General features: G+C 41.7%; 1 protein-coding gene across 5 annotated transcripts in view; it reads left to right on the forward strand.

Moving 5' to 3' along the window:
* Positions 1 to 6,477: 6,477 nt before the first annotated feature.
* LOC119552698 (protein trachealess) overlaps positions 6,478 to 27,422 on the forward strand; it is a 31,461-nt gene continuing 10,516 nt past the window's right edge. For 3 of the 5 annotated variants that reach the window (XM_037862432.1, XM_037862435.1, XM_037862433.1), the window contains exon 1: positions 25,454 to 26,371. In XM_037862432.1, coding sequence (XP_037718360.1) covers positions 26,127 to 26,371 — 245 coding nt within the window. In that variant the 5' untranslated portion in view covers positions 25,454 to 26,126. Of the gene's footprint in view, positions 6,798 to 7,233; positions 7,541 to 17,690; positions 17,724 to 17,888; positions 17,937 to 25,453; positions 26,372 to 27,422 lie in introns of those variants that run through there. The other 2 variants (XM_037862434.1, XM_037862431.1) reach the window with 2 other exon arrangements.

Below are 27,422 nucleotides of genomic sequence, written 5' to 3' on the forward strand. Positions count from 1 at the left end.
AAAACTTGGCATTATATAACAATTGTAATATCACTGTCATCCAATTCAAAATATTCCACTATACTTTTATTTCAATATCACGTTGATTTTCTACCAACCTGATGAAACGAAAATAAACCATTAACTTTTCCTTGTTCTCACAGTTGTGATTACAGTGGTCGGCATAAGTATTTTGACAAAACAAAAGTTAAATAAACGCATAACTTGAATTTACTTCTTGTAAACTATAGGCACCAATGGAAAGGTAATTTAAATGCCGTTTGAATAATACAATACATTTCTTAACCCATTCAGTATTTATTGAAAAGGACGAATTTGTGTAAATCAACTTTTAAATTTTTTTTTAAAACTTTTTTCTTCGACTTGAAAATTTAAATTTTTTGATGCAAAAAGTTTCTTCAAACAAAAATAATAGTAACTGCAAAAAGAATTTTTCAAAAATCATTTTTCTTATATTTTTTATGATTTTTTGAAAAGGCTTAAAAACATGCATTTGAGCCATATTTTTCTCTTTTTCATACAAATTTTTTCCGACATTGTCACCTTCAAAAAATCATAAAAAATATAAGCAAAATGATTTTTGAAAAATTCTTTTTGCAGTTACTATTATTTTTGTTTGAAGAAACTTTTTGCATCAAAAAATTTAAATTTTCAAGTCGAAGAAAAAAGTTTTAAAAAAAAATTTAAAAGTTGATTTACACAAATTCGTCCTTTTCAATAAATACTGAATGGGTTAAGAAATGTATTGTATTATTCAAACGGCATTTAAATTACCTTTCCATTGGTGCCTATAGTTTACAAGAAGTAAATTCAAGTTATGCGTATATTTAACTTTTGTTTTGTCAAAATACATATGCCGACCAGTGTACATAATGCGATAAAACAGAGCAAACGCCCCTATACCAACACACACCTGTATGAAAAGAAAAGTAAACAGTAAAAGTGAGGTAAAAGGCATGTCCTTGAAGGTAGTTCAGGTGTTCCTTTTGACACTTTATGAAATTTATGACATTATTGGGTTGGCTCCTTTTCCTAGAAAGTGAGTGTAACGGTAAAGACCCGCCCAAGGACACCCTGATACCCGAAGGATAAGACCCACACAGAGACTATAAGGATAAGGATAGTGTCTGGCGATAAGTCAAGGGCTGTCCAAACATTTTCCCTAGTCGCATGATATATTTCTCTATTACAAGACCCGAACCAAGCGCTCAAAGCTGATTTCATCTGAGGTTCTCTGCGATCCTCCAGACTAATTCCCGATTCAAATCTCTGAAGAAGTTGGACATCTCTGAATCAAAAGCGCCGTCAAAAGGCGCGATCCTAAATTTATTCCGCTCTCTTTTTGGTTCCGCAGGCAAAAACTTCGGCGGCATAAATTATCTGCCGCTGTGGATCTAAATTAAACAAAAACATTTGACATTGCCCACAGCTCAGGCAAATCCTTTAAAGACAAATAAACGCAAGTATATACCGCTCCCAACTTTTCCACTTCCCCATTTCCAGGCAGCATCCAAGGTTGTCTTACAAGGATTCGCCATTAAAAATGTTAATTAGTTGGGCAAACATTGCGACTGAGCTTCAACTGTGGCACTCAATGTTACAATGGGATAAAATGGTATCTGGGAGCATTATATATTTTGCTTTACGAAGTATTTTCAAGTACTTTAACATGACTTGATCAGGAAAACAGGAATAAAATATTTACCTGAACCTTTGATTTAAAAATAAATAAATATTTACTTTGTAAATCTGTCTAGTTTACGAATTTTAAAGTATAAAGGGTACATTTTCTTCTTTAAGAACCTGAAGACAAGCTTCTTTATCTAACTGATACCACTGTGCCATAATGGCTGGCCCAAATAGGAATGTGAGAACGTGGCTACCGACTTGCCGCATCCACTTCGACTGGGAGTTTGGCTTTGAGTTTGGCCAGCGGACATCGCGTGTGCATGCAAATCGAAGGCAACCGGAGATTGAACGCCAATTAGGATGAATGTTTGGGGCACGCCGCTCCAATCCCGGGCCCAAGCCCCATCCCATCCCATCCCCTGCCCTCATCCTATCCAGCCAGGCCAGACTGCATGACGCCGCGTGCCGCATGCCGCTGGAAAAAAAAGAGAGTGGAGAGGACAGCCTCCTTTTCCCCAGTTTGCCATCATCAGTTGTCAGTTAATTGCTAAAAACTGTTCACACGTTCCAGGTGCGACTTTTGCATACAGTCCGGCCTCAAGATGAAGTCCCTGCTCGGAAGGAAAAGAAGGCCAACTGACCATTCCAGTCACGTCTGCTAGATGCGAGTGGCGGTCTTGGTTTGGTCTCGGAAAAATCGATATCAAAGAAACTCAATCTCAAGCCTGACTTCCCTTTCGACTTTCCCACTTCCGTCGGTGGACATAGTCATCCCCTAAAAGTGGCCAAGATGGAATAGGTCTCTCTGCTCTTTCACCAAAAATCGGGGGCGTCGAAAGTTGGTTTATTTGTGACCATCTTTTTGGGAGAAATTAAGCATGTACGGGCTGTACCGAGACCCAGTTATGCAAATCCAAGAAATCACAGGCCCGGCAACAGAGACTCATAAATATCGACGAATTCTACGGAATTGGTGGAGTCCCAGGGTCTTCGGCAGGTGTGCTATTTAAATGCATGGCAGCAACTGCCAAAAAAAAGAGAGGCAAACGAAAAACAAACCTGCGTCCACAACAAAAAATTTGTAGGTCTTAACTATGGTCATGCATGCACTTTTAAAAATTACCTTCAATAAAAGAAATAGTTTAACTATTATGCCTATATTTGAAACTTGTTTCATTTCATTTGATTTGTAATTTCAGATAATTGTTAGTTGAAAACATTTTTTAGAATCACCAAAGGTGACACCTTATAAAGGTGTCTAAAAGTATACTACATTTATTTACAAAGTCCCATGTATTCTTTTAGAATGAAGTGCTTGCATAATTTAAGTTACCATTATATTTGATTTAAAAAACACTAATGATTTCTAACGTTTTTTCGAGTGCAATCTCAGTGCCCAACCCTCGCTCTAAAGGGGCCTTTAACATGACGAACACGTACCCCTCAAAACCGTTCGGATCGGTGGATCAGTGTGGATCGCTCGCCTCGATTTATTCGTTTGTTTTGCTTGGCTTTTCGTAATTTCCATTCGTCGCACTTTCAGCGAATCAATCAAACCGATCCGATACGATCCGTCCAAGTCCAGACCGAGAAGGTCTTTGCCACATTCCCCGATCGGCTGATAAACCTGTCGAGCCAAGGGCATAAATCAATCGACGCATAGTTTCGACTTTAAACTTAACGAATTAGAATCGCCAGAAGTTTTATTAAACTTTCGCCCGGAGAATTACAATCAATTGTAATCCCGAGCAAAAACGTTCAGCGTATCCTGCATCCTGGCTCACTCCCTTATGCTCGTCACGTGCCGCAGGACGACGGCAGGCATTCCCCACCTCCAACCTCCGGCTCAAGTATTGTGTACATTTTAGCACATATTCCCAACTTGAAGCCTCACTCGATATCCTGACAGGTACATAGAGATGCATGCGCATATAGGAGGTCTTCTTATATAAGGCAATTACATGGTAGACTCGTGACTCGCACATTTTTAGATGGTTTCCTCACAGTCGGGGTCACCATATCCGATGTCTAATCCGTGTTGATACGCGTTTAGTTTCTATCTTTCTATTTTGAATGGCATCAAAGAGCTCAGTTGACAAGACATTGCACTCAAATAATGGGTGAGGGTTAGCTTCCGGGAATTTTTAGTTAGTTTGCAAACAAAATATTTAAACTTTTTAGTTAACTTAGTCGGTGAATTTCTAGAATTGTTTGATAGTGTGGATTGAAAATATTCAGAATTTGTAGTCAACTTAGTCGAGGTCACCAATCTTAAACATTAAATAGCTTCCTGGTATTTTAGGTTATTTTGGAAACAAAATATTTAAACCTTGTAGTAAATTCCACTGGGGTCACTACTCTTAGAGCTTAAACACAAAGTTCAAGGCTGCTACCACGTTCCAATGAAAAGTTGATAATTTAGTACAAAGTGAAACACTTGAGTAAGCTAAATATATTTTCTGGTCTCCCTTCTGCAATCATTATTATCACACCCACCATTAAACTCAGTATCGGCTGCCACAAACCAGAGCATTCCGAACTGGGATATCATTCTCAGCACAGCCAAAGGTCAGTCGTCTTGGGGGCAAGGCCTCATTTCATTTCATTCTCCACCGCGGGCCAAAGTCGAAGCAAAGCAGCAGCTAAGCAGCACGCTCCAAGCACATTTGCCATGTTTAGAATTAAGACTTCAGATACTCGAGATGCTCAAAAAGCCCAAACGGCCACAGAAAACGGCAATCGACGGGGTGGCGGGCAGAAGACAGAAGAGAACCAATTCCAAAGGCAGCAGCCTCAGGTCTCGGGCCTCCAGCCTCCAGTCTCGAATCTCGAGTCTCGGGTCCAACTCATGTTACTCACGTTCCAAACGAGCTTTTGTCAACTTGTCTAAATGATTTTTGCACACTGTAAACAAGCCAAGAAACTGCGCCAGACGGACGGACGGACGCTCCGTTGGACGGACAGTTGGAACGGCGACAACATTCAGTATTGACGTTGACCCTGCACGACTGCGATTCAGAAGTGGAAACTCCGTCTGCCTGGGGATATGAGTGTGTGCCAAGGATTCGCAACCTGAACTCCCCAAGTCGTGTGTGATGGGGCAGGAAGGTAGGTCTTGGGGAGTGGAGGATGGGATGGGAGGACTGGAGGTTGGTAGGTTGGGAGGAGGCCAAACGGGCAGCAGCATTCCCCGTGGGAGTCTTCTGTTATTGTTCTGCTGATCTCTTGGATTTTTCGTTTCGATATTGTCGTGTAATCACGAATTTATTTTATTGAAAATCACTTGACAGGTGGCGCCTTATTTAACTAAGTTGTCAGCCCTTCCCCGAAGCCCCTGCCTTCCTCCATCTCGGCGAAATGGAAATGGCTATGAGAATGGGAATGGAAATATTGTTAGTCATAAATGTTTTGTGGGAACAAGTCAGGTTGGTGGAATGGGGGGAAGGTATGCCAGACATGTTTGGTGTGGCTAATACGAGGAAGTTTCTTGGGCAATAGTTTATGGCTGACTTTAACGTCTAATGCAATTGTTAAAAGAAAATTGCGCAGGAAGGTTTATGCGAATTGAATTCTTTAATGTTTAAGGAGAATAATGAATTTAACGATATTACCTGAGCTATTTTAAACCATTTCTAGAAATAAGTCATAGCGAATATTTGCTGAAGTTTAATTGTCCTAAATGAACAGACTAAAGGCTATTAAAAAATAATACTTTATAATAATAAAATACCTATCTAAGAGTATTAGGTATTTCGCAGAATTACATATCAAAATATTTTAGGAATTAGTGTTTTTAAAAACCAACTATGTTATTTATTTTATTTTTCTAATTTCCAACGTTCTGCAATACTACAAAAAAAAGGATTCAAATGTGTTTGGCTAGCTCTTTTATTCTTCTTAAAAGTCTATTTATTTTTTAAGTTCTTGACGAACTTTTCGTTTGGACCTCAATGAGTTAACGGTGAGTCAATCCCCTAATAGGGCAGACCTCTCCAGGTTTCCAAACATATTCCCCTGACCTCTCCACAACAATCGTCTCAAATAATACATTGCCTTTTTGTGATTCCGAAACGAGCTGCCCCATAATGGGAACAAATGACTCCCCCAGTAGACCGCCTTATCGCGCCCTCAACAACATCACACGCCATCCACAGAACACAACATCACCGCTGGCGTGTTGAGAGTTGCCCCTGCGAATTCTCCAGAGAATGCCCCGAGCGAGGGAGAGAAGAGAACTCAGGTGGTCGTCACGGCTCTCTAGAGAGAGGGAGAGACCCCCAAACCGAGACCGAGACCAAAACAAAAACATGATATATACGATATGATGTGTGGATGTTGGATGCTGGATGCTGGATGCTGGAGAGGACCGCCTTGCATGGGTGTGTGTGTGATTGGGGGCTTGTATCTGTGTGTCGGCGACTCTCCCATACGAAAACCTGCTCCACCACCATTTGCAGCTTGCAATGCGCCGCTCCAAGTTTCGCAGATGCAGCGCAGATGAGATGACGATGATGACGATGCTCTGGAGTTCGGACCAACAACATCCAGCCATAGCCATCCAACCATCCAACCAACCAACCGACCAACCGACCAAACGACCGAGGCGACCGACCATGTTTCCTGATGCGAGGCGAGGCGATAGTTTATCGCCAATTTTCGTGCCGTGCAGAGGTGAACGCGGACCAAAAACGTGCGAAAGGAAAAGCTCTGCCCAGATGCGAGAGAGCCCTGTTCCCTATCGCACCCGTAGTATCTCGTTTCCGTACACCCAGACAACCGTACACCCGAACATCCGTACATCCTACGGGCATCCTACGACACCCCTAACTCAAGGTTGACTTTGTGACTCGGGTTTCCTTTTCCATTAGCCACTTGTTTTTTGTTTGCATCAGCTCTTTTTTCGGCTGCCGTCGGTTCTTTCTTACGTAGGGACAGGGTTGATTTAGAGGGGCTGAGCCGAGCCACCTCCCGAAAACTCCCCCCTAAAACAGCCATGCGCGTTAACGGTAAATAATGGCCGCCATCTTGGCCCAAACGTAATGTGCAAATATGTCTATATAATCCCCAAGTGCTTGTGTCTCTGTGAGAGTGCGTGTGACCACATCAAATCAAAGATAAATAGCTGAAAAGCTGAAAAGCTATCGCCGAAGATAAATATTCTCATTAGGGTGGGTCGAGTTCAGTGTACGAAAGATTGAAAGATCAATCGTAGGGTCAGAAAGAAATCTACTGTCGAAAACGATCTAGGGTCTAGAACATTAAAGATAATGCCGTGTGTTGCAAATTAAATCCAATCTACTATCTTTTTCTGTATAGGTAAAATTATAAATTTAATGAATAAAAAACCTACTGTAACCGATCTATAAAACTTTTAAATTGAACAGATACTAACTGCATACTAAGTAGTCAAATGTCTTTAACTTAATTTGATTCTTTCTGATATTTTAAAAAATTGAGTACTAAAAACATTTTTGATCATTATGATCCTTACATTTTGAATACTTTTGATAGTGTCTAAACCTAAGAGAACTAGTTAGTATACAGAAGCTTTCTTTTCCTCCCTTCGATAACAAATTGGACCCACCCTAATATTCATGCATATAGTCAAATATATAGATAGAGAGGAACCCCTAGGAATGGAGCATCACGGCAGTGGGTTCGTGGCATCGCCATGGGCCGCCGTTCTGGGCCACCACTCGATGGCCTCCGATGCCGGGTTCGCTGCTGCGGCTGCTGCGGCGCATGTCCAGAACCACTCGATGCACCATCCCATCCACTCCCATCACCACCACCATTCGCACTCGCATCCGCACCCACATCCGCACTCGCATCCGCATCACCATCCGCACCTGGGCGCCGCCGGAGGGATGCCGATGGATCTGCATGTGCCGCAGGGATTCCCCTACTACAGGTAAATAATACGGAACCGCTGCACCCAGGTCTCCCTCTCTCCCTTTCGCACCCTCTATTGGTGTCTCTTTCGCTGGAGTTTGCATGCAAATTTCTGGGGGCGTTGCCGATGCCGGAAAAGTGTCCACCTGATATCCAATGGGCTGAGACAATTGAAGGAACTGCCCACTAAACATGGGAAATTAATCCACTTAAATGCTTCCTTTTTGGGGCGGATGTTAAGTAATTATAAAGGATTGTTTTTAAACATTTCAAAATATAATTATCAACTCGTAAAACAATTATTTTAACTGGCTATTGGCTATGATTTCAAATCCCTTTAAAAATGAAAAGCTAATATCGTAAATCATTGAATCAGAAAGCTTGAAACTTGAGGTGTTAAGATCCTTAAGTAATAAAAAAAACACTAAACGACACTCGTTTGACCCCAACATGCCAGACACCTTGTCACCTCTTACCCACCACAAAGAAACCCACCCAAAAGTCGCTTTCGCTGCCAAAAAATCAGGATAAAATGGCCGAAAAATTAAAATTACCCAGGAAAGAAGGGCAAGAGGCAAGAGAGGGCACTACAGAGGTGCCAACATCGATGAAACTCATAATTAAACTAATTGAATTTACAGTTGCGGCAACAATAATAGCACCAATGTGTAGGCAATTCTTCTTTGAGCTACTAAATGGTCATTTTTTGGAATATTTTTATTCTGTTTGTAAGGGTAAGTAGGGTTACATATCTACTAACTAAAACAAAAGTGGTTACGCCCACAATGCGGATGGTTTTTAAAACTTCGATACATTTATCATAAAAGTAGCAAAATTATGCGGCAACAAAAATAGCACTATAAACGGTTTTCGTCTTAAAACTTCATTTGCTCAGATTTTTTGGAGGTTTTTCGTTTTGTTATATTAAGAATAAGTACTACTAAGTGAATTGGTAAAATAATGAATAAAATAGTGTTCCCAATGGATGATTAAGCGCACTGTAATGGTACAAATAGAAGGACATTCAAAAAGCCAATTTATAAGGGCAATGCAAATGATAAGTTTAGTTGAATCTTCGAATTCTTTAAAATAATGATTTGTAGTTACCTAAAACAAGAACACAAAAGAATAGCACGCAGTGCGAAAGCCGCAATGACCCCATAACTGTAAAAAAGTCATGTGCATGAATGCAAGTAGGACCCGTTTAAGCCGCCTATGAAGTTGCATTTTTTTTTTTTATTATTTGTAAGTACATAAAAAGTTGGATATAATGTACATAAACAAAAATGATGCGCTTGACGTCCAAAAAAAAAATCTCCCTAGACTGCAGAGCATGGGTGAATTTGAAATACGAGTCTTAAATAAGGCCCACAATTAAAGGAAAACTCTTTTATGGTCTGCCGGCGGAAAATTGCTTATGTTTAGATGAAAAAGGCTTAAAATACACCTCAGATAACCTACAAATCAAAAATTGAGTTCCCAATTCACATTTGCAAAGAATAATAATGGTGAAGCAAATATCATGGTATGGGCATATACTCGTACTATAATAATGGTACCATGTCATAATGTAAGCCCATACAGGATCAACATGTAAACTTTGATAGCTCAGAAATTATGATGCAATTATATTCGTAATACAAAATTATTTTATTTTGGAAGCTTTACCACGATTATAAACCAAAAAAAATCTGATAGAGAGTCGTCTAAAGTATCAAAACCCTTAAGCTAAATGGTATAATGGGGACCTTTTAAGCCCCAGAACTAAAATAAATCGAAAATCTTTGCAGAAATGTTAAAAAACTATGTTTTTAATGCAAAACTGAAGAAAAAAATCTGCCCTGGAGCTATTTTGAAAGAGTCAAACAACAATTTTGCCAAGGAAAGGTTCTGGTGTCTAGTGACGTCAGGTCGGTCGTTGTTGTTGTTGTTGTTGAAGCCCAAGCTTTAGAACAATATTTTTTTTACCTTAAGATGTATAAAATCATACATTTCAATCAAAAAAAATTTTCAAATCGCGGTTATTTTTAAGTTTTTTAAGCCTTTTCTTTAAGTGGTGCTATTTTTGTTGCCGCATAATTTAGCTACTTTTATGATAAATGTATCGAAGTTTTAAAAACCGTCCGCATTGTGGGCGTAACCACTTTTGTTTTAGTTAGTAGATATGTAACCCTACTTACCCTTACAAACAGAATAAAAATATTGCAAAAAATGACCATTTAGTAGCACAAAGAAGAATTGCCTACACATTGGTGCTATTTTTGTTGCCGCAGCTGTACGTGACAATAACACTTTCGACACTCACTCGACCAGGCACCAAAAGCGAACGATGAACGCCTCACGAAGTCGGGCGATTGTCACGAGATAAGTTGGGCAGTTTCCCTCCTCTTTCACTTTTCCCACTCCCAGTACTTTGGGTTTCTTTCGTTAGCCTCCTCCATAATGCATGGTTATTTTCAATATCGAAAAATGAAATCGGCATCAAAGAACATTTCGCCGCAATAGCCATAATGCAGAACTGGTAATCCGGGCTCGGTCTTAAGCCGAGACCTCTTTTAGACATTCCCACAACAATATTGCAATGGCGATGTAATTCATGAACTCTGATTGGTGGCCACGGCAAAAGAGTTGAGGTTGTAGTAAAGATTGATTCTCAAGGAGTCCCAGATGCGGGCACAGCAGCTTTGACTACCAGTGGCTGAGGGTTTTTGGTTTTGTGACGGCTAGAGATGGGCAGAATTTACAGAATTTACCGAAACCGATCGATTTTAACTGGTCATTTTAAATAAACATTTTTTAGACATATCAGATTTTTATTGCTGAAAAAAGAATATAGAAGTTAAGCAAGCCAGTCCAACTTTCGGACATGTCGCATCATGATCAAATGCAGAGTTGCATGTTTCTCGTGAGTCCATTCCTTGACTATCGCTCACCCACTCACGCACATCTCTAGCGTCTACATGGGCCTTCCTATTCCGGACTTAAACTTCAACTGCGACGCCAACTCCGAACTCCCAACTCCCGACTTCGCCACTCCAACTTCTCGGCTCACACAATCAGCGTCTATCAGCATTTTTCAATTATATCGGAATAGCGTTATCCGTGGCTGGATCGCGTCAGAACGCATAATTACTATAATCACCTGAGTTATTACCTTGGCGAATATTGACGAAGACGCGAAGAGAGGGCCGCGAAGTAATATTAAAAGCAACAACCAGCGAGGAGGGAAAAGGGTGGACTACAGAAATCTAAACTGTGATTGTTGCCCCTTTCATCCTGCGATGGGTTTTGCCTGATGACGCTGCCTCAATTTCATTTTGGTCTTTTTCCCATTATTTTCATTTTATTTTTCGCTTTTTTTTTATTTCTTGCTTATACCTCAATTCGTTAAAGTTACATTACACTGTGAGAAACGGGGGGCTCCTCGGGAGAGGGAGGGGCCTAAGAAAACTAAAAAAAAAGTAAATGAATCAAAAAGAGTTTTGACCTAACTGGAAAATTGCTGGGACGTTTGTTTTTCATTACAGCCGACAACTTTGTTGTTATTTAGAGGAGAGTTTCCAGGGGGCTTGTGGCGCCTTTGGGGGCGACGAAGGGGGCTGGAGAAAACCCAATGCGAGCCAGGAGCACGAACCGCATTTTCATTGCACAAAGCGATCTCTACACACAATTTTCCATGGTCAGCAAAGAGGATTCGAGCTCTTTGCGGTTTTCGAGGCCAAGCAAGCCCCCGTTTCGCCACCGCCCCTGGATGAGCCCCTCTATAATGCTAAAACCCCATCCCAGACAACGGTAACACCGCAAAATGTGCAGTGAAAAACCATCATTTCAACAATTTATATTTCGAACGTGATTGGTGGACTTGGCTGGCCAGAGAGCTCCCAAGAAGGGGATTTACGAGGGGTTCCGGGATGGCATAGGGGTACCAGGGTTAGTAGCACTGCAAGACGGCCATTAAGAAATTGCTGTAAAGCATAAAGAGCAAAATGGAACCGAACAAAGAGCCAAACAACAACAAAAAATAAAAAGCAACAAAGCTCATCGCGAGAAAATGAAATAAAATGCAGCAGATTATGATTGCGATTATGTTGGCTCCGTCCGCGGGATTTGGCGGGTATATGGTGGGGATATGGCGGGACAGACATATAAGCATGATGATGGGAATGCACACATGAGAAACGGCGAGCGAACATTAAAAGCGGGAGGAAAAAGTGGCAACATCAGCAAATGGATTTGGAAACAAATGAAGAAATTGAGGGACCTAGATGAAGATGTGGGAAATGGAAGGATGGGTAGTTCCAAAGAAATACCACAGAGAAGATTATAAGATCCTTAGATTTCTAAGATGGTATACTACAATTATTTGTACTTACTTATAATAATGAACAAAGATTTGTTTCAATTGAAGTTTTGTTTTTCCCCTCCTATAGTTATTAATATTGAAATTAAATTTTAAGGAACAAGGCCTGAGGCTAACTTTAAAGGACAGGTAAAAATCCTTTCCCATACCATACATCAGTTTAATCAAAACGCGACCTTATCACACAATCTACCTACAAAGAAAGGCCGCAGATTTCAGTTCAATCAGAAGTTTCCATCAGAAATGGACCCGATCCCGCCAATAAAGAGAAGAAAATCCCGATGCGGTCCAGCGATCCGAGAAGGTGTTGCCCAGGCCCCACCCAAAATGCATTACGGGCTACACTTGTTCGGTGGTTTAGTGGTTCGGAGGTATGGAGGTTCCCAGGCGGCATCCTTCGTTCTTCTCCTGCTGCCCAACGTCACATTCAATTAAATTATGCAAATGAGGCGCAACACTTGAGCAGGACGAACTCTTCGAACAGAAATTGACTTTCTGTCGGTGGTTTCTGCCCCTCAGCATCTCATCCCCTTCAATTTCTCTCAACACTCCACCCACTCGCACCGCTGAAGATGCAACAGAAAAAGCAACCACGGCAGCAGAAGCGGCAGCATCAAGTTGCAGGTTGGGCAAATTACAACGTTGCCTCTGGCTCTTCAAGTGGCCAAAGATGCAGCCAGTACACTGCGAGAAAGTAGCCAAAGTAACACAACAATATCTTTCATAATATATTTATAGTAATATTAAAAAATCTAATTGTGTGTTTTGTCGCACTTCTTCTTCCAAACTAATTCGAATAAAAAGATAATAATTGGCTTACTTTCGTAGAAGTGATTCTGATAAGATAGATCACATCCCTTAGCTCTTCCATTCCAATTCCAAAACATAGAACACTTTTTCCCCTGTGCACTCAAGTATTATCTGGTGTGGATGGTTTTTCCTTGGCCAGTTGATGAGCTTGATGTTCACACAGCCGGCAGGCATAAAGCTATTACCCATACACCATACTGTACACACTCAGCCGAGAAGGATGTCCTTGCTGCCGGCAAACTCAAAGTGAGCCAACAATTTCATCAACGCCAAGACAAGTCGCCGAGGTTCCTCTTCTGGTAGCGCGTAAAATTAATTGAAATTCATGCCGTGTTACAATAACAATCATTAAACGGCACACACTCGTGTGTGAGTAAGGGCCACCCCCCCGAATCCCCAATAAAAAAACCCCTCCCTTCTTCGACATTTAGCAGCCTGCACACCCAGAGTGCAAAAGTACAAATCCCTGAGTGGAATATCAAACGCTGGATTAGCACGATGATTAGTCTGCGATTCATAAATCGATGGGTTGCACATTGGACCAGCGACTATATAAAGACTATGCGTAGATAGAGGTTCCATTATACCGATAGCAAGATAGTCGGGGCTGCTTGTACTTCAAGTACTGGGTATCGGGTATCGCCTCCTCTTCAGACCAAATTCCCTGTTGCCAGGCGATCAAATAATTGAGATAAAGGTTGCAAGGGACCAACCCGAAAGTTCTTCAATAACCATCAACAAAAATCAAGTTAAGGGAACCAGTTTGCGGGCAGATCGAATAAAAAGTACTCTACAAAAATAATCGTAACCAAAAGAAACAGAAATTACTCATAATGGATAGAATTCTTATTATTTAACAATATCATCTGGTATTAATAATATCCTACAGCCTTTTTAACAATGTACTGTACTTAAGTCTGATGCTAACTGCCAATAAACTCGAACGTTGACCCATTGAAAACCCTTAAAACCCTCTTCCCGAGAAAGAGTATTATTGGAAAAGTTGTAGGCTGAGCTTTACGCTTCTTTTTTTATTTTGCAAAAACGAAAACTTTGCCAAACTTATAAATATGTATGAGAAGTTTTCGAAATTGTTGGAATCCCTGCCGACAACAATAACTACAGCAAGGTCGGTAAGAAGACAAGCTGGGATCGTTGCTGTCTTCGATCTGGCTGATGCTGATGATGATGATGATCAGCGGAGGCCCAAAGAGTCCGAGTCGAAGTCGATCAGTTGAACAGCAGTTCGTCAGTTCGTCAGTCTGGACTTCGACTTCAAAAGGAGTCGGAAGGAGGCTGGAGCCGAGGGTTCGGCAAAAGGCAATCATTGATCAGCGGAATTTAGAGCGAAAATTTGATATTAAGGCCAAGTTGAGGAACAGCAGAAAAAAACCGAAACAAAAATTACGTTAAAGGAGAAGCAACAAAGTTGGGCCAGAAAAAGAAAATAAACCCTCAAAATTGTTAAAATAAAATTAAGCAGAAATAAACGCCCCGCAAAGTGAGGGAGAATTTTCAAGGAAGGCGGAATCGAAGAAGTGAGTTTTGATCACCAATTGTGAGTAACGATAACTCAAGCTCATAGATACATACATTAAATTCGGGATATTAGTAAAGTTAACAAAGACTTTATTGGAGAGTCTAGAGCAACAGCCAAGGCCTTCTTATGAGCACAATATTTCTTTACATTCTTCAAGTGCACCAAGCATTTTGCTTTTAATATAAATAATTGTCCATGGCTACCGCAAATCGGAAAACGGAGGAGAGTCCAATCCAATCCAATCACTTCGGCAGGGGCCAGGTCCACACTCCTCCATTACAGCGTCATCTCTTTTGGGCACAATCAATAATGATAGATAGGCCACCGCGGGGAAGGACGCGGGGATCGCGTGTGCGATCAGTGTCCAACCACAAATCGCTTTGGGGCCTTTGACAGCATCATTCAAAAAGTAAATACGATCTGTCGCCGCTTTGGAGCGGAGCATGAAGGAGCTGGGAGCTGGAAGCTGAGAGCTGGGAGCAGCTTTTGCGTCCATGGATCCACAGATCCGCAGTGGAGCGGGTTTTGTAACGATCGTGATGAAATTCGCCAATCGAACAGCAGGAAGCGATCAGAGGCAATTCGGCGATGACGGTGGGAAAAATCCGCTCCATATGGTGGGGCAGAGCAGGTGACAGGAAGGGGGTTATCCACCAATATTTCCGGTGAAATTATAAATACCTTATCACTACCAACTTCCAGTTCGAGGTATCAAAGAAATAGACCATAAAATCTTATTATTATTAAACCGAAACATATATATGCTTCAGTAATCAGGGTTAAGTTTTAATATATTACGCACAACCAAGTATTAAATATGAGATTATACTCTAGGTTTATAAAATAAATCTGTGCTAAGCACTTAATGTAAATTTTAGATTCTGGAGTAAGCTCCCTACCCTTTGCGAACCCATATTATCATCCTTTATCATCAGATCTGTGTAGATCTACAATCTATCCGCGATGACAACCTTACGAATCGTTTTTTAAGTATGTTCAAACATCGGAAGGCTTCGTGGGCTAGTTAAATGTACAGATTACACACCTTATTATTATGAAATATGTTCCGTAATTATGGCCCAAAGGGGTGAGGGATGGGCTGGCCGGGGGACAACCTCTTAATAGACGGTTTGGTCAGCCCTTATGTAATTTCCACTGCCCAGTTGGGCATCAGGGCAAGCAAAAAGGCAAAAAGGGCCCACATGAAGCAAACCCTAGACCTCCTTATATTGACAGTCCTGGCGACAACGACGTCTGAACTTGGGGCAACTTGAAGGGGAAAAGTCGAGGGGAAAGCACTGTCGAGACTCCGTCTTTTGCCTGGCCACTGGCTCCTGTCTTCCTCATGCCAATTTATTTATGGTGCGGTACAAGTTTTTACGCACTCAAGTGCTCTGAGACTAATTGGGCACGAAACGCAATCAAAGTGACGACGACAACGATGTATTGGGCCGATCCCGCCCGCTCCGCTCCCTGCTCCTTGCTGCTGCTCCTGGGGAACCGGGTGACACTCACTGGATCCGATGGATGGCAGACTAGCAGGCCGGTCGATCGATCGATGGATGGATGCCAGGACGGACAGAGTCCCCAGAAAAACAAAACGACAGCCAGACACTCAGACAAATTAAAAAGGCCTTACAGAAATTTTCCTATAAGACTTAAAGCGTTTTTGTTAATTAAGATAATTTAAAAAAACCTAAAAATATAAATTTACAAATTAACAAATTTACAAAAAATGTAAAGTTGTCAGGTCCACTTTTTCAGAGCTTTAAGGCTGAATAGCTTACCTAATCGAATGTTTTGTAATAATTTTGGAAAATTGTACTAACAGTTCAGAATACTTTTGTATTTTCCAAATTACCAAGCTGGATCCAAGTTTTTTTAAGTGACTCAGCGATCGATTCGATCACTTGAACTTTATATCTCGGCTGATGAGGCTTTGATTTGTGGCCCTCAGCCGGGGATCTCCAGAACCGGAGTCCGGCCAAATAGTTGGCCTATGTTCTACACAATTATCTGTTATTATCGAGCTTTATTCTGCTCTTTTTTCATTGCGCAGCAATGTTGACATCTCATTGCTGGAGGAGCCTTTTATGCCAACACTTAAAAATAGCAGCCACAGGAGATGTTCGCCAGAGAAGAACCCCCTTCGAAGCCCCTTTCTTCGTTCCCTTGGAGAATTCCTTGGCATTCCCCTGTGATCGTTGAGGGAGAACACGTGTCTCTCAGTGGGTTGATGGGTTGGTAAAGAGTGGGAGATGCGACTTGGCGCAAGGACACCAGTAGATGGCATTGTTTGACAAGAACTGTGGACAACCGAGAGCAAGAAGCTAATGGGTTAAAGGGAAAACAAGACCCCACATTATAAAATATTTAGGTTAGATATACAATTTTCAAAACTAATAATCGCAAAAATGTATTAGTACACGAGATCATGCTTTAGGTTTTATAGGCTGAAAAGGGCCCTTAAGGAAAATCGAATCATATAACCGGAAGTAATATACTTAAAGGGATAACTTAAAGATAAGTTTAAGCAAGTTATATAAATATAGAAATAAAATGAATAACCATTTGAAAGTTTGAGTAATATTATTTCGATTTTTTAAGCCTCTCTCCACTTTCATTCATCATTATCGTCAAGCAGTTACTATCACTTCCTTTCCCGACTCCGCCCAAATAGCTTGACCTGCGACTGATGAACTCAATCAAAGCGAAATTAAAGGAAGCCGGGAGAAAATCCGCGAAGCAAATTACAATTTTGATAATTGCCATGACTGCGACTCGAAATCATTTCTCTCCATTCCCCTTTGCCGGCGCTCAAGCTGAACGGTTTCGATCGATCGATGGTTCGAACAGCAGCAAACTGCCGAAAAACCACCGGACGAAGGGTCAGCAAATTTTGGGCAAGGCTGGGACAGAAGGGTATACTTTTTGGGGGCAATGATTTACGACCGCAGGAGGTACGAACTTCGGAGAGAACGAAGTGGAAGTGGAGAGCGAATCGAGGGACATATCAATAAATTTTAGATCGGTGCTTGCACTTGATTATAAAGTGGAAGCCAGCATATAATGTCCAGTTGTTGTATAATTTGGCCAGATTGCGGGTTCTTTATGCGCCGATTTTGCGATTCCACTTCCTGTTGACCTTGTGTCTGTTTCTGTTAGGTCCCATTTTAGGGGCTAGTACTTAAATCTATTTTTCTGAAATCGTTTTAAGTAAATAATCATTGTGGGAGACCACAAACTTTGATGGCGACCTAGGATAAATGAACCTCAATCTGGAGTGCATCCAATTCCAAGCGAATTGGCAAGTTTGAAAAGATTTCCTTAGCACCCCAATTGGATAAAAGTTAGATTCTTAATTTCTGAACAATATACTTCCTGTTGACCTTGTAGAGCATATAACATATTTGTACCTCTAAGAACCCCGCTAATTCTACGATCCCATCTCCATTGCAGATACCGCGAGGACGCACTGTGCTGGGGCGACAGGTGAGCGCAGCCAACAAGTGAGCCGAGACATTTATCGGCTAATTTAATTTATTTAGAAAATGCCACAGCTTTTTCCCGCCGTAACAGCTTCACGCTAATCGAATTCAACAGCCCGACTTAAATGTGCTTTTTGCTTTCTTTTGCTTCGGCCCCTTCTTCTTGCAGAAAGTCCATGGAGGAGATCGGTGCGGCCCAGTCCTCGGTGAATGCGCGGTAAGTGTTAATGTTACCGTAAATGATTCAGTTCCCCCGATCGGAGATCGAAGATCGAAGATCCCAGCCCCTTACCCTCCCATCCCAACCATCCTAACCATCGTCAGCGCCACTTGGCGGCGGCGGCGACTGCGCATCGCATTTGTTAGCATAAAATTATTGAATGCCAGAGAAGTCGTCTTTGTTGTCGGTCGCTGTCTGCATCTCGAGGTCCCTGCTCCCCTCCATCTAGGTCTGGATCTGGACATCTCTAGATGTTCAGAAGTCGGCGCGACAGACGTCAAAGGCGCATCTATGAGATACCTGGTAACCGCGGCTTACAGCAGAAACCGTTGGCAGCTTTCAGGGCATCCTAATGCCGGGCGGTTATCGCCGGTGAAACATTAGATTGGTGCTAATAGGGAAACTTGGATCATAAAGAAATCCCCATAAAATTATTGCCTGGACTTTCAATTGAATAGTTCCTGCATTTCTTATTGATGTTCCAACTATGAGGCTGATTAGCAAACCAGCGGTTGAATATACTTTAATTCGGTAATTTTAATCATTTTGTCAAATTAGTCGTCAATGAACCAGAGCTGGGTGACTAAGTTGTTAGTTTCAAGTTAACCGACTTCTTAAATGAAATGCCCCATCACCTCTCTCAAGTATTTCAGATATCCCACAAGGCTTAACCATTCTTTACTCAGTTCACCTGGCCTAATCTAGTGTACAGATAGTTCGGCTCGATCCGCCACAGATTCCACTTGATGTGCGCTGTCTGCTCTTCGCTGACTTGTTGTCTTGTTCTCGTTTTGTTATGACATTTTACATTTTTAATGGGAATTCTCACATAAAAAGTACAAATATCGGACTAATTGGATTTATCTCGAGGCTGTCGCGCGTTGTCACACTCTTTTTCTTGGCCTGCCGGAAGATCTGAGGCAGAAAGCTCCGCGAAGAACAAGGAATACAGGGGGGCTCGAGGAGTTCTAGACAAGTTTCTAGTTCTCAGAGACTGAAGACCTGGGCCTGAAGACTCTGGACTCTGGGATCGAGTCTTGTAGCAATTAGCAGTAACCCAGCAGTGGCCGAGAGTCCCAATTCGTTCCCCAATCCGTTTCCAATGAATCGATCAACTGGAAAACACAAAGATAACAACACTCGGCCGCAACAATGCTGCAATGAGGTAAAGTTGCATTGCTCAAATTGATTTCTGCAATTAATTGAACAACGCAAATGACAAACTGACAAAAACACAAGGCACAAAACAAAAGTGAAGCACATGAAAAGCCCGTAGCGAATTCCTCTCTCTTCAGACCCGTCTTCCAGCCCCCAAAACCCCCTCCCCTTGCTTTAACCAACCTCGAGACATGCGAAGAATGTACTTTGGCTCCCGAACACGCTTTCAGCTCGCGAGCAGAAAAGCTGGGGATTGTGACCAAGGAATTGGTTGGAGGACACATCTTCGGAGGGTATTCAGGGGAGTATTGGACTATTTTAAGATTCGGCAGTAAATTTCAAGCCTTCAAACAATGTCATTGTGAAGATAATATCACTCACCATTTATTACATTAAGTTCAATAATTCTCCAATTGCCATTTATATAATATTAAATATCGCTCAACAGAAAGATCTGGAAAAAAAGTTAATATAAGAATAAGGTTTTTGTTGAACAATATCATTTATCGTTAATGGTAATCCCTTCAATCGGAATAGTTTCTTGACTATTTTACTATACTTACCCTTTTTTAAAAAGTAGTTCGACCTCGTTCCGTAAACCAACGGTATTTGGCCTATTTATGAATGCTTTGGCTTTATTCTATAGGAAATCCTTATTCGGTTCCTTTTTCAGTGCTTCTGGTTTTGTTTTTCACGGTCATGCCTGCCAACTGAAGTTGTTTTTTATTTTGGTTATGAGTTTTTTCCTGATCCGATACATTCGTCGGCATTGTTTATTTCTCCACATCTCGACACAGTTTCGTAAGGTGCAAGAATATTAATTAATAATTCCGATCACAACTGATCACTTTTGTGTCGCCGCTGCTTGTCCTTCTTCCGCAGGCTTGCGAATTATTTAGTTAAATACCAGAAAAGTGAACGACAAGCTGCAAAAGCAAATGGAAAACCGGAGTTAAAATGGGAAGGTGAGAGGGGTATAGTTTCTTTCAGATTTTTACTTGTTTTTTTACGTTACTGAGTTAATTTATCAGCTTTAACGGAAAGTTTGTAGCACACGATATGTCAATGATCGATTACAAATTGATCAATCAGTGAAAAAACTTAGACATTGAATTAATTTTAACAATCTATTGAGAAAATATATCATTAGTTATGCTAAGAAAAATTAGAGGTTATCGATTTTATGTTGGGTTGTTTTTCTTGAGGATTAAATTCGGTTAAAACCATCATGCTTTTACAATCAAAGGTTAAGAATTTTTTTAATTGTATTCTTTGCATCCATTTTTAACCTCCGAAAAGAAGAAAGTGAGAAAGTGGAACCGAAAAAGTGCACTTTATCATTCTGGACCAAAAAAGTTATTACCCAAACTCCATTGGGAATGCAATTGGGGGATAGGGGGATAGGGGGCTAGGGGGATCGGGATCTGAAGAGAACATTTCATCGGAAGCACGCACAATTGCGATAAAGATCACGCTCCCGAACTGCACTACTCCGATTTCATTTGGATTCTCCGATGTTTTATTGCTTAATTGTTGGTCTCTCTTGTGGTTTTTGAATTATAAACTCCGCTTATTGTTTTATTTTTTTGTCACTGCCTTCGTTTTGTTTTGCTTTGTGTTGTGTAACACAATCGGGAAACAGTTAGGCCATAAAAAACTCTCTCAGATCTGACAATAAGATAAATGCATTTCTCCGGCTACTCTTTTTGGCCGGGTTGCAGCATCAGTGACTTAAAACACTGCAAGAAGTTTGATATGATACCTTACTACCTGTTGTGATATTTTTTTTTTCAAGAAACACAATATTGAGCCTATTTGATACTCACCAGTAGTTTTGATTTTTTTTTTAATTTTTAAGGCGAGTACCCATTTTTTGAAAATTCCCTCGCAGGAGACCCTGAAATATTTTCTTCTGGTGTAATAATGATTCTTCTGGAAATCATTTTGTCCAGCTATTTTATCACCTCACGTCAGTTTTATGGGGGCTCGGCCTGCCTCCTGGAGGAAAATGGTGACAGATCAGCGATCGCGGTTAGTTTATTGCTTCCTCCCGGGCTCCTTTCTCACTCATTTCTCGCTTATCTTATCGCCCCAATCACTTGTTCATCGATCGTTTTCCAGGCGCCTGTGAATGGTTTCTGGTTCTCATTTTTGTATTGGTTGTTTTCGCATTTATTGTGTTTATTTCGATTTGGATTTCTTTCGGCCATCACGTTCCTATTTGAAATGGACGACTCGTGTGTCCGAGTAAACGTGATAAATGCATCAACTTGCCAACTTTGCGTCTCTTTTCCGCCGTCTCTTTTCCGCTAACCCTGAACTACCCATTGGTATCTCTTTTCTTAATATGTTTCCTGTTGCTACTGTTAACAATTCGGTTCCTGTGGCCTTGGGGGTTTTTCTGTACAGTGTTCTGTCGGAAACTTTAAAAAATGATAGTCTTTGGAGGATTTGAGTTATAATTATAATGTTCTACATCTGAGGAAAGTAGAAACCCCCACATAAAAACGAAATAGAAAATAAAAATACCTTATTTTGTAAATCTAAGAATCTTTGAATGCAATTTTCAAATAAAAACCGATTCATCCAAACTTCTAGTAAATTTTACAATTATATAGATAGATAATAGATATCGAGGTTATTACTGTAGAGTTCCAAAGACGTGATAAGTTATAATTATAATGTTCTACATTCGAGGAAAGTAGAATACCTTATTTTACAAATCTAAGAATCTATGAATGAAACTTTCAAATAAAAACCGACTCATCCAAACTTCTAGTAAAGTTTGAAATGTACCACATTTTCAATTCTAGTTCGACCCCTTAGCAGTAAAAGATATCGAGGTTATTACTGTAGAGTTCCAAAGACGTGATGTGTTATAACTATAATGTTCTACATTCGAGGAAAGTAGAATACCTCACATAAAAACAAAAAAGAAAATAGAAATACCTTATTTTATAAATCTAAGAATCTTTGAATGAAACTTTCAAATAAAAACCGACTCATTCTAACTTCTAGTAAAGTTTGAAATGTTCCACATTTTCAATTCTAGTTCGACCCATTAGCAGTAATAGATATCGAGGTTATTACTGTAGAGTTCCAAAGACGTGATATGTGGAAGAGCAGGCCAGACGTGAGCCAGACACTTGAGCTTTAGTTCTGCCCCCGCTGGCCGTCGCACTCTTTCATTCATAAAAGCGAATTTCAGCTCCTGACTGGAATACAAGTGTTTTCGAAAACCAAAGCAGAAAACGCAACTGAAACCGAAATGAAAATTCATGTCCATGTTCCAGCGACGCCCGCAACACGCACACGCACCTCAAAATGGCGAGGGGGTGGCAAATGGAAATGGTTAATGAAGAGGGGCTTAGGGGGCGCTTGAGGAGGGGTTGAGGCGCCACCACACGCATCGTTGCACGTCCGTGGCCATTGTCCTCGGGCGACTGGAGCCACACGCCGTCCACTCGCCATCCACACGCAGTCCACAGTCTACACACTACAAAAAATCGAACTTTTCGAAAACGCGGTTACTTTTAGAAAGCAATAACAATTGGCTTAAGGTCTTTAAAACCTTAACACCAAGAAGCTTAAAGAATCAAATTTTTTTGAATAGGTCGTTTCATTCTAACACTCAACTCCTTAAACCCTCAAAAATTTTGATCATGTTTTAAAAACATTTTAAATTTCGAATTGATAAAAATGGTGTGGGGATTGACCCAGAATAAATAATTCTTGAATATTCTGGTGAATCCTTCAGGAAGAGAGTCAGGCTAATTCGTAATGCCAACAGTTTTTTCTCAGTGCTCACGCACTGCCGATTTCCGACCTACAAAAGGAAGGTTCTTCCACTTGCCCCTGGACAATTTCAATGCCTGCCTGCCCACGATGATGATGACCACGAAGATGATGATGGCCACAATGTCTGCCCGGTGTCTGGACGTGAACGTGAATGTGGACGTGGACATGGCCGCAGACCCCCTTAGCCCCCGTAACCCCCCGATGTTCCACATCCTGCCATTCATTCCGGAAGCGCGAACGCTTTCCACGTTCGATTTTTATGGCGAGCGCTGAATTCGAGTTCCTCATTCATTGTCTACTCCCTCGACCACCTCTGCTTCTTCCTCATCCCGGATCTCTGGACCTGGACACCCTGGACACCCCTTAACCCGCCGGCGCCTGACCCAAGCACTTGGCACGTTTCCTTTTTAAAATTCACAATTGCCGCCGCCGTAATTGTGGGAGAATTCGCTACGCCAACTTGTCTCTTCGCCATCACACTCACTCTCTACCAAGAAATCGATCACGTTTCGGTTTCTACACATGTTCCAGTTACGTTACGCTTACGTAATGTTTGTACTACTCCCGGAGGGGATGTGGGGTCTTGAAAATTGCCTATGGTTAAGGCCAAGGAACCCACTTTGCTCTAGTTTTTGGCGAAAGCAGCGGATAATTGTGATGGGATTTTAAGTGAATAAAGAGTTCCGATAATATTGATAATAATTATTATAGATAAGATATATAAAGAAAAGTCCCAGCAATGATTTATCGTTGTATAAGATCACTAATGTACGGATTTATTATCATGGAGACCTTAAAATTGTATATATTTTACCTCCATTACAATTTGTTGACCTCTTTCAATAACGAATATATATTTGATTCCATCTTTTCAATATTTTATTTAATCTTTTACTCCAAACTTATTATCCTTTTCGTTAGATTTCAATGTTGGCAACTAAATGGTGACCCCCACCTTGAGCTTTCAACCTTCCTTTCGTGGAAATTAAGAGGATGTTGCGTTTTCTTTGTGGGGTTTTAATAGGGGTGTGGACTTTATGGGGGAGTACTGTACAAATAGGCACATAAAAGAGACAGCTTCTGTCTGTGCGAGCCTGGAATAACAAATCGACCCCTCCCCCTGGACTGACTACCTGTCTCCCCTTTCACGCACACTATATCCTGTTGGGCCCCCGGTTCAAGGGTTCGGGTCATTCCGCAGGATATATAGATGGATATAGCCATCCGTAGGCTTTGGTTTCTCTGCTTTTCATTGGCATTTCGGTCACATACACAAACACACATAAAAAGGCGAGGCAAACACCCACGCAGCCGACGAGTGCGAGCGAGAGCACCGCGAATTCCCAAATGTGTAAAGAAGTAAACTAATTGCTGCGCGTGCTGCTCTCTCTCTTTCTCTCCCTCTCTCGCTCTATCTCTTTGGCTTGCAAACAAGTACATAAAGTACATATACATGGGCTATAGAGGCGAGCGAGCGAGATGGCGTTAAACCCGTTTCCGCACGTACATCTCGCCATCCCTCTCTGGCCGCTCTCGCTGTCCCGCTCGCCCCTTACTCCATTTTTTCAGAAAATTGCGCATACGCGACGTTGCCGCCTTCTCCCCGTCCTCATTTGGTATGCGCACTATGTCGATTCCGATTCGACGCCGCGTCACGTCCCGCCCATTTGCACGCACACACACCCGCCCCCTGTGTGTGTGCAGTAGTGTATGTGTGCTGTGCCGGAGTGTGTGTGCGGAGAGCGTGAGCCTGCTTAAAATGCTACTGGCGCTGCTCGCACATGACTCTGCCGGCGGTCAGGTGCTGCTCACCCACACAGGCACTCAGCCACTTCTACACGCACACGCCCTGGAGCGCTAGGGTGGCTCAAATTGGATGTTGGAAAATTTGTGAGACTTTCACGAAACCCTCAAAAGGGAGATTTTAATTTGTGATTATATATCGGGTTCTAAGTCTAACGATGAGCCGAATATCGTTTAATATTTTATTTTTTTTTAATGGGATGTGTATCTGTTTGCATGTCAGGGCTCTATTAGTCTGATTTCAACGCTTTAAGTTGAAGACTTTAGAATTAAGAATTAACAAAAAATACTTTTCTTTTATAGATACCTCAAGACGTAGAACTTTATTCGAAATCAGATACTCTCATATAAGTTAATCAGTAAGGGTCAACCACTGGGGTCTTTTTAAGTTACGTAAATTAAAATAATTTGGTTAAAAAGGCGTTAATATTGTGGCCATTTTAAGGAAGATTTTTCTCTTCATAAATAGTTTTAGGTAAAATTTCTATGATATTCCTAACAAGAGTTATCCTTATTTTGGAGTCACCCTACTGCCCGCTGCCACTTGGCGCCGTTGCTTCGTTTTTTGCTTCGAGAGTCACCCCCAAAAATTGTATATGTTCCCTCTCGCTCGCTCGCTGGCTAGCCCTCTCTCGCTCGCTCTCTGCCGCCGACTCATTGTTGTTGGGCTGCTCTCTTTGCCTTTTTGCCCTGCTTTGGTTTTGTTCGGTGACGTGAACGTGACTCTGGATTATTCTGCACGTACTCGTCGCCAGCGACGGACGTACCGCATATCGTACTCCGTGCTCTCAGTGCTCGATACTCGATACCCGGACACTCCGTAGGCGTACTTCGTATTCCGTATTCCGTAGTCAGCGTCATCAGCTGCAGTTTCACGTACGCAGCCCGGCCGTGCAAGTGTGTCCGTACATCCGTGAGGCCATCTCTCTCTCTCGCTCTCGCCCCCCTTTTGGAGGCAGTGCGTGTCCGTAATTGGCAGGTCTCACTCCGTGGAAAGTACAACGTAGAACGTCGAACGTAACCCGTAACCCGTAACCCGTAACCAGTAACCCGGAGACGTGCCAAGTGCCGGAGATAAATTAACTGGACGCGAACGCGGCTCATTTGAATGCCAATCGATTGACGGCTAGTTTGCCGATCCCCAACCGTAGTGCGTGACCCGTACTTCCATCGCAGGATATACCCAGCTAGCAGGATAACCGAAGACACGTACCACACGTGCGTGTGTGATTGTGCTCCCTGTGACGCGGACAACAAAAGGATGCGGCCTTCAAAGCGAATGCCACGCCCTCTTTCATCCGTGCCCCAAGTATCCCAGTGCAACAACAAGTGATAGAGTGCAATAAGAAAATAGAAAGAAAGTAGTTGAAAACTCCCTGATACCATAATCAGGCATTTGAAAAGCAATCCCCGAATCCCCGCAAAAGAATGTTGCCATACCAGGCAGCCGTGGCCATGGACTACGCCGGATACCAAAGGCAGCCCACGCCGGGTCACCCCGGAAGCCACATGGCCACCATGGGCACCCTGGGCATGCCGGCGGTGCCCTTCACCCACAGCTGGATGGTGCCCACGCAGGACCTGTGCGCCATGCCGCCCTACAACAAAATGCCCGGACACCAACAGCCTCCGGGACCCGGAATGCACGTCCAACAACAGCCCCTCGAACCCGGGTTAGTAGTTATAACTAGGTAGTCGGGAATACGAGGACTGGTACCCGCCGATCTATAATTAATTACATTAATAACTCTAAAAGTGGTTAGCATGAAGAAAAAGAAAAATTCTGATCTATACAAGGACTTAATCTGGATATCACTCTACTCTCGTAAATGCTTAGGCTGTCTAGCAACCTTTTTCACTCTCTTCCCTATCTTGGGTCTGTAAGGACCGTTTTAAGAACTTTTTCAGTTCACATTATTCCCGTGATGGCTCCAATTCGAAATTCGATACGAAATTTAAAAAATTTAGTGCATCACTTAGTGACTTTCGAGATGAATATTTCGTCAAAGTCATTTTCAGCAACATTTAATCATATTCATTTTGGAAGTTTGTAATATCTTTTCAGTTTTTAAAGGCTTAATTATTCTTTATTTCAAAGGCAAAGTGTAATCTTTACACATTTAGCAAAAGTTTCTTATTACATTTGTACTTACACAACAAGACAAATTTCAACTATTAACACTTCAAGAAATTTGCAAAATTTCGCACTACTATATACTACTTACTTACTTTTATATAAAGTTGAAAACAAGTGACAAAAACAATGGTGTCATTTCTACAATTTAGTATAAACTAAAATTCATAATCTTTGCTTACACATTTGTAAGTTATAACGTATTATTAACTTATGTTAGTATTTCTTTATTGTTTTCGACCTTACCCTCCGTAGGTCACTCGCAAAGTTCTTGCAAGCCGAAACCAAAATCCCTGCCTTATAGTGTACATTTTGTGGGCTCTTAAATTTATTTTAATGCGCTCATCACAGGCTTGAAGCTTCGTTTTGTGTTGCTTTATTTGAGCCGCGCACGGCTTCTGGCTCTCAAAAGCAGCCCCGACTTGGTCTTTAGTTTTAGCCCGAATCTGAATCTCAGAGCCCCCGTCTTCGGCTCCGGCTTGGAGATTCGTATCTCAGCCGAAAGCGTCGTCGTCTCGGCCATAAAAATATTTTTGATAATTAAAAAGAAACCCCGACCCGCAGTTTGCCACGGGCCAAGCCAGTTTTCC

The sequence above is a fragment of the Drosophila subpulchrella genome, chromosome 3L (genome assembly GCF_014743375.2).
Source record: "Drosophila subpulchrella strain 33 F10 #4 breed RU33 chromosome 3L, RU_Dsub_v1.1 Primary Assembly, whole genome shotgun sequence".
In the NCBI taxonomy this organism is placed as follows: domain Eukaryota; kingdom Metazoa; phylum Arthropoda; class Insecta; order Diptera; family Drosophilidae; genus Drosophila; species Drosophila subpulchrella.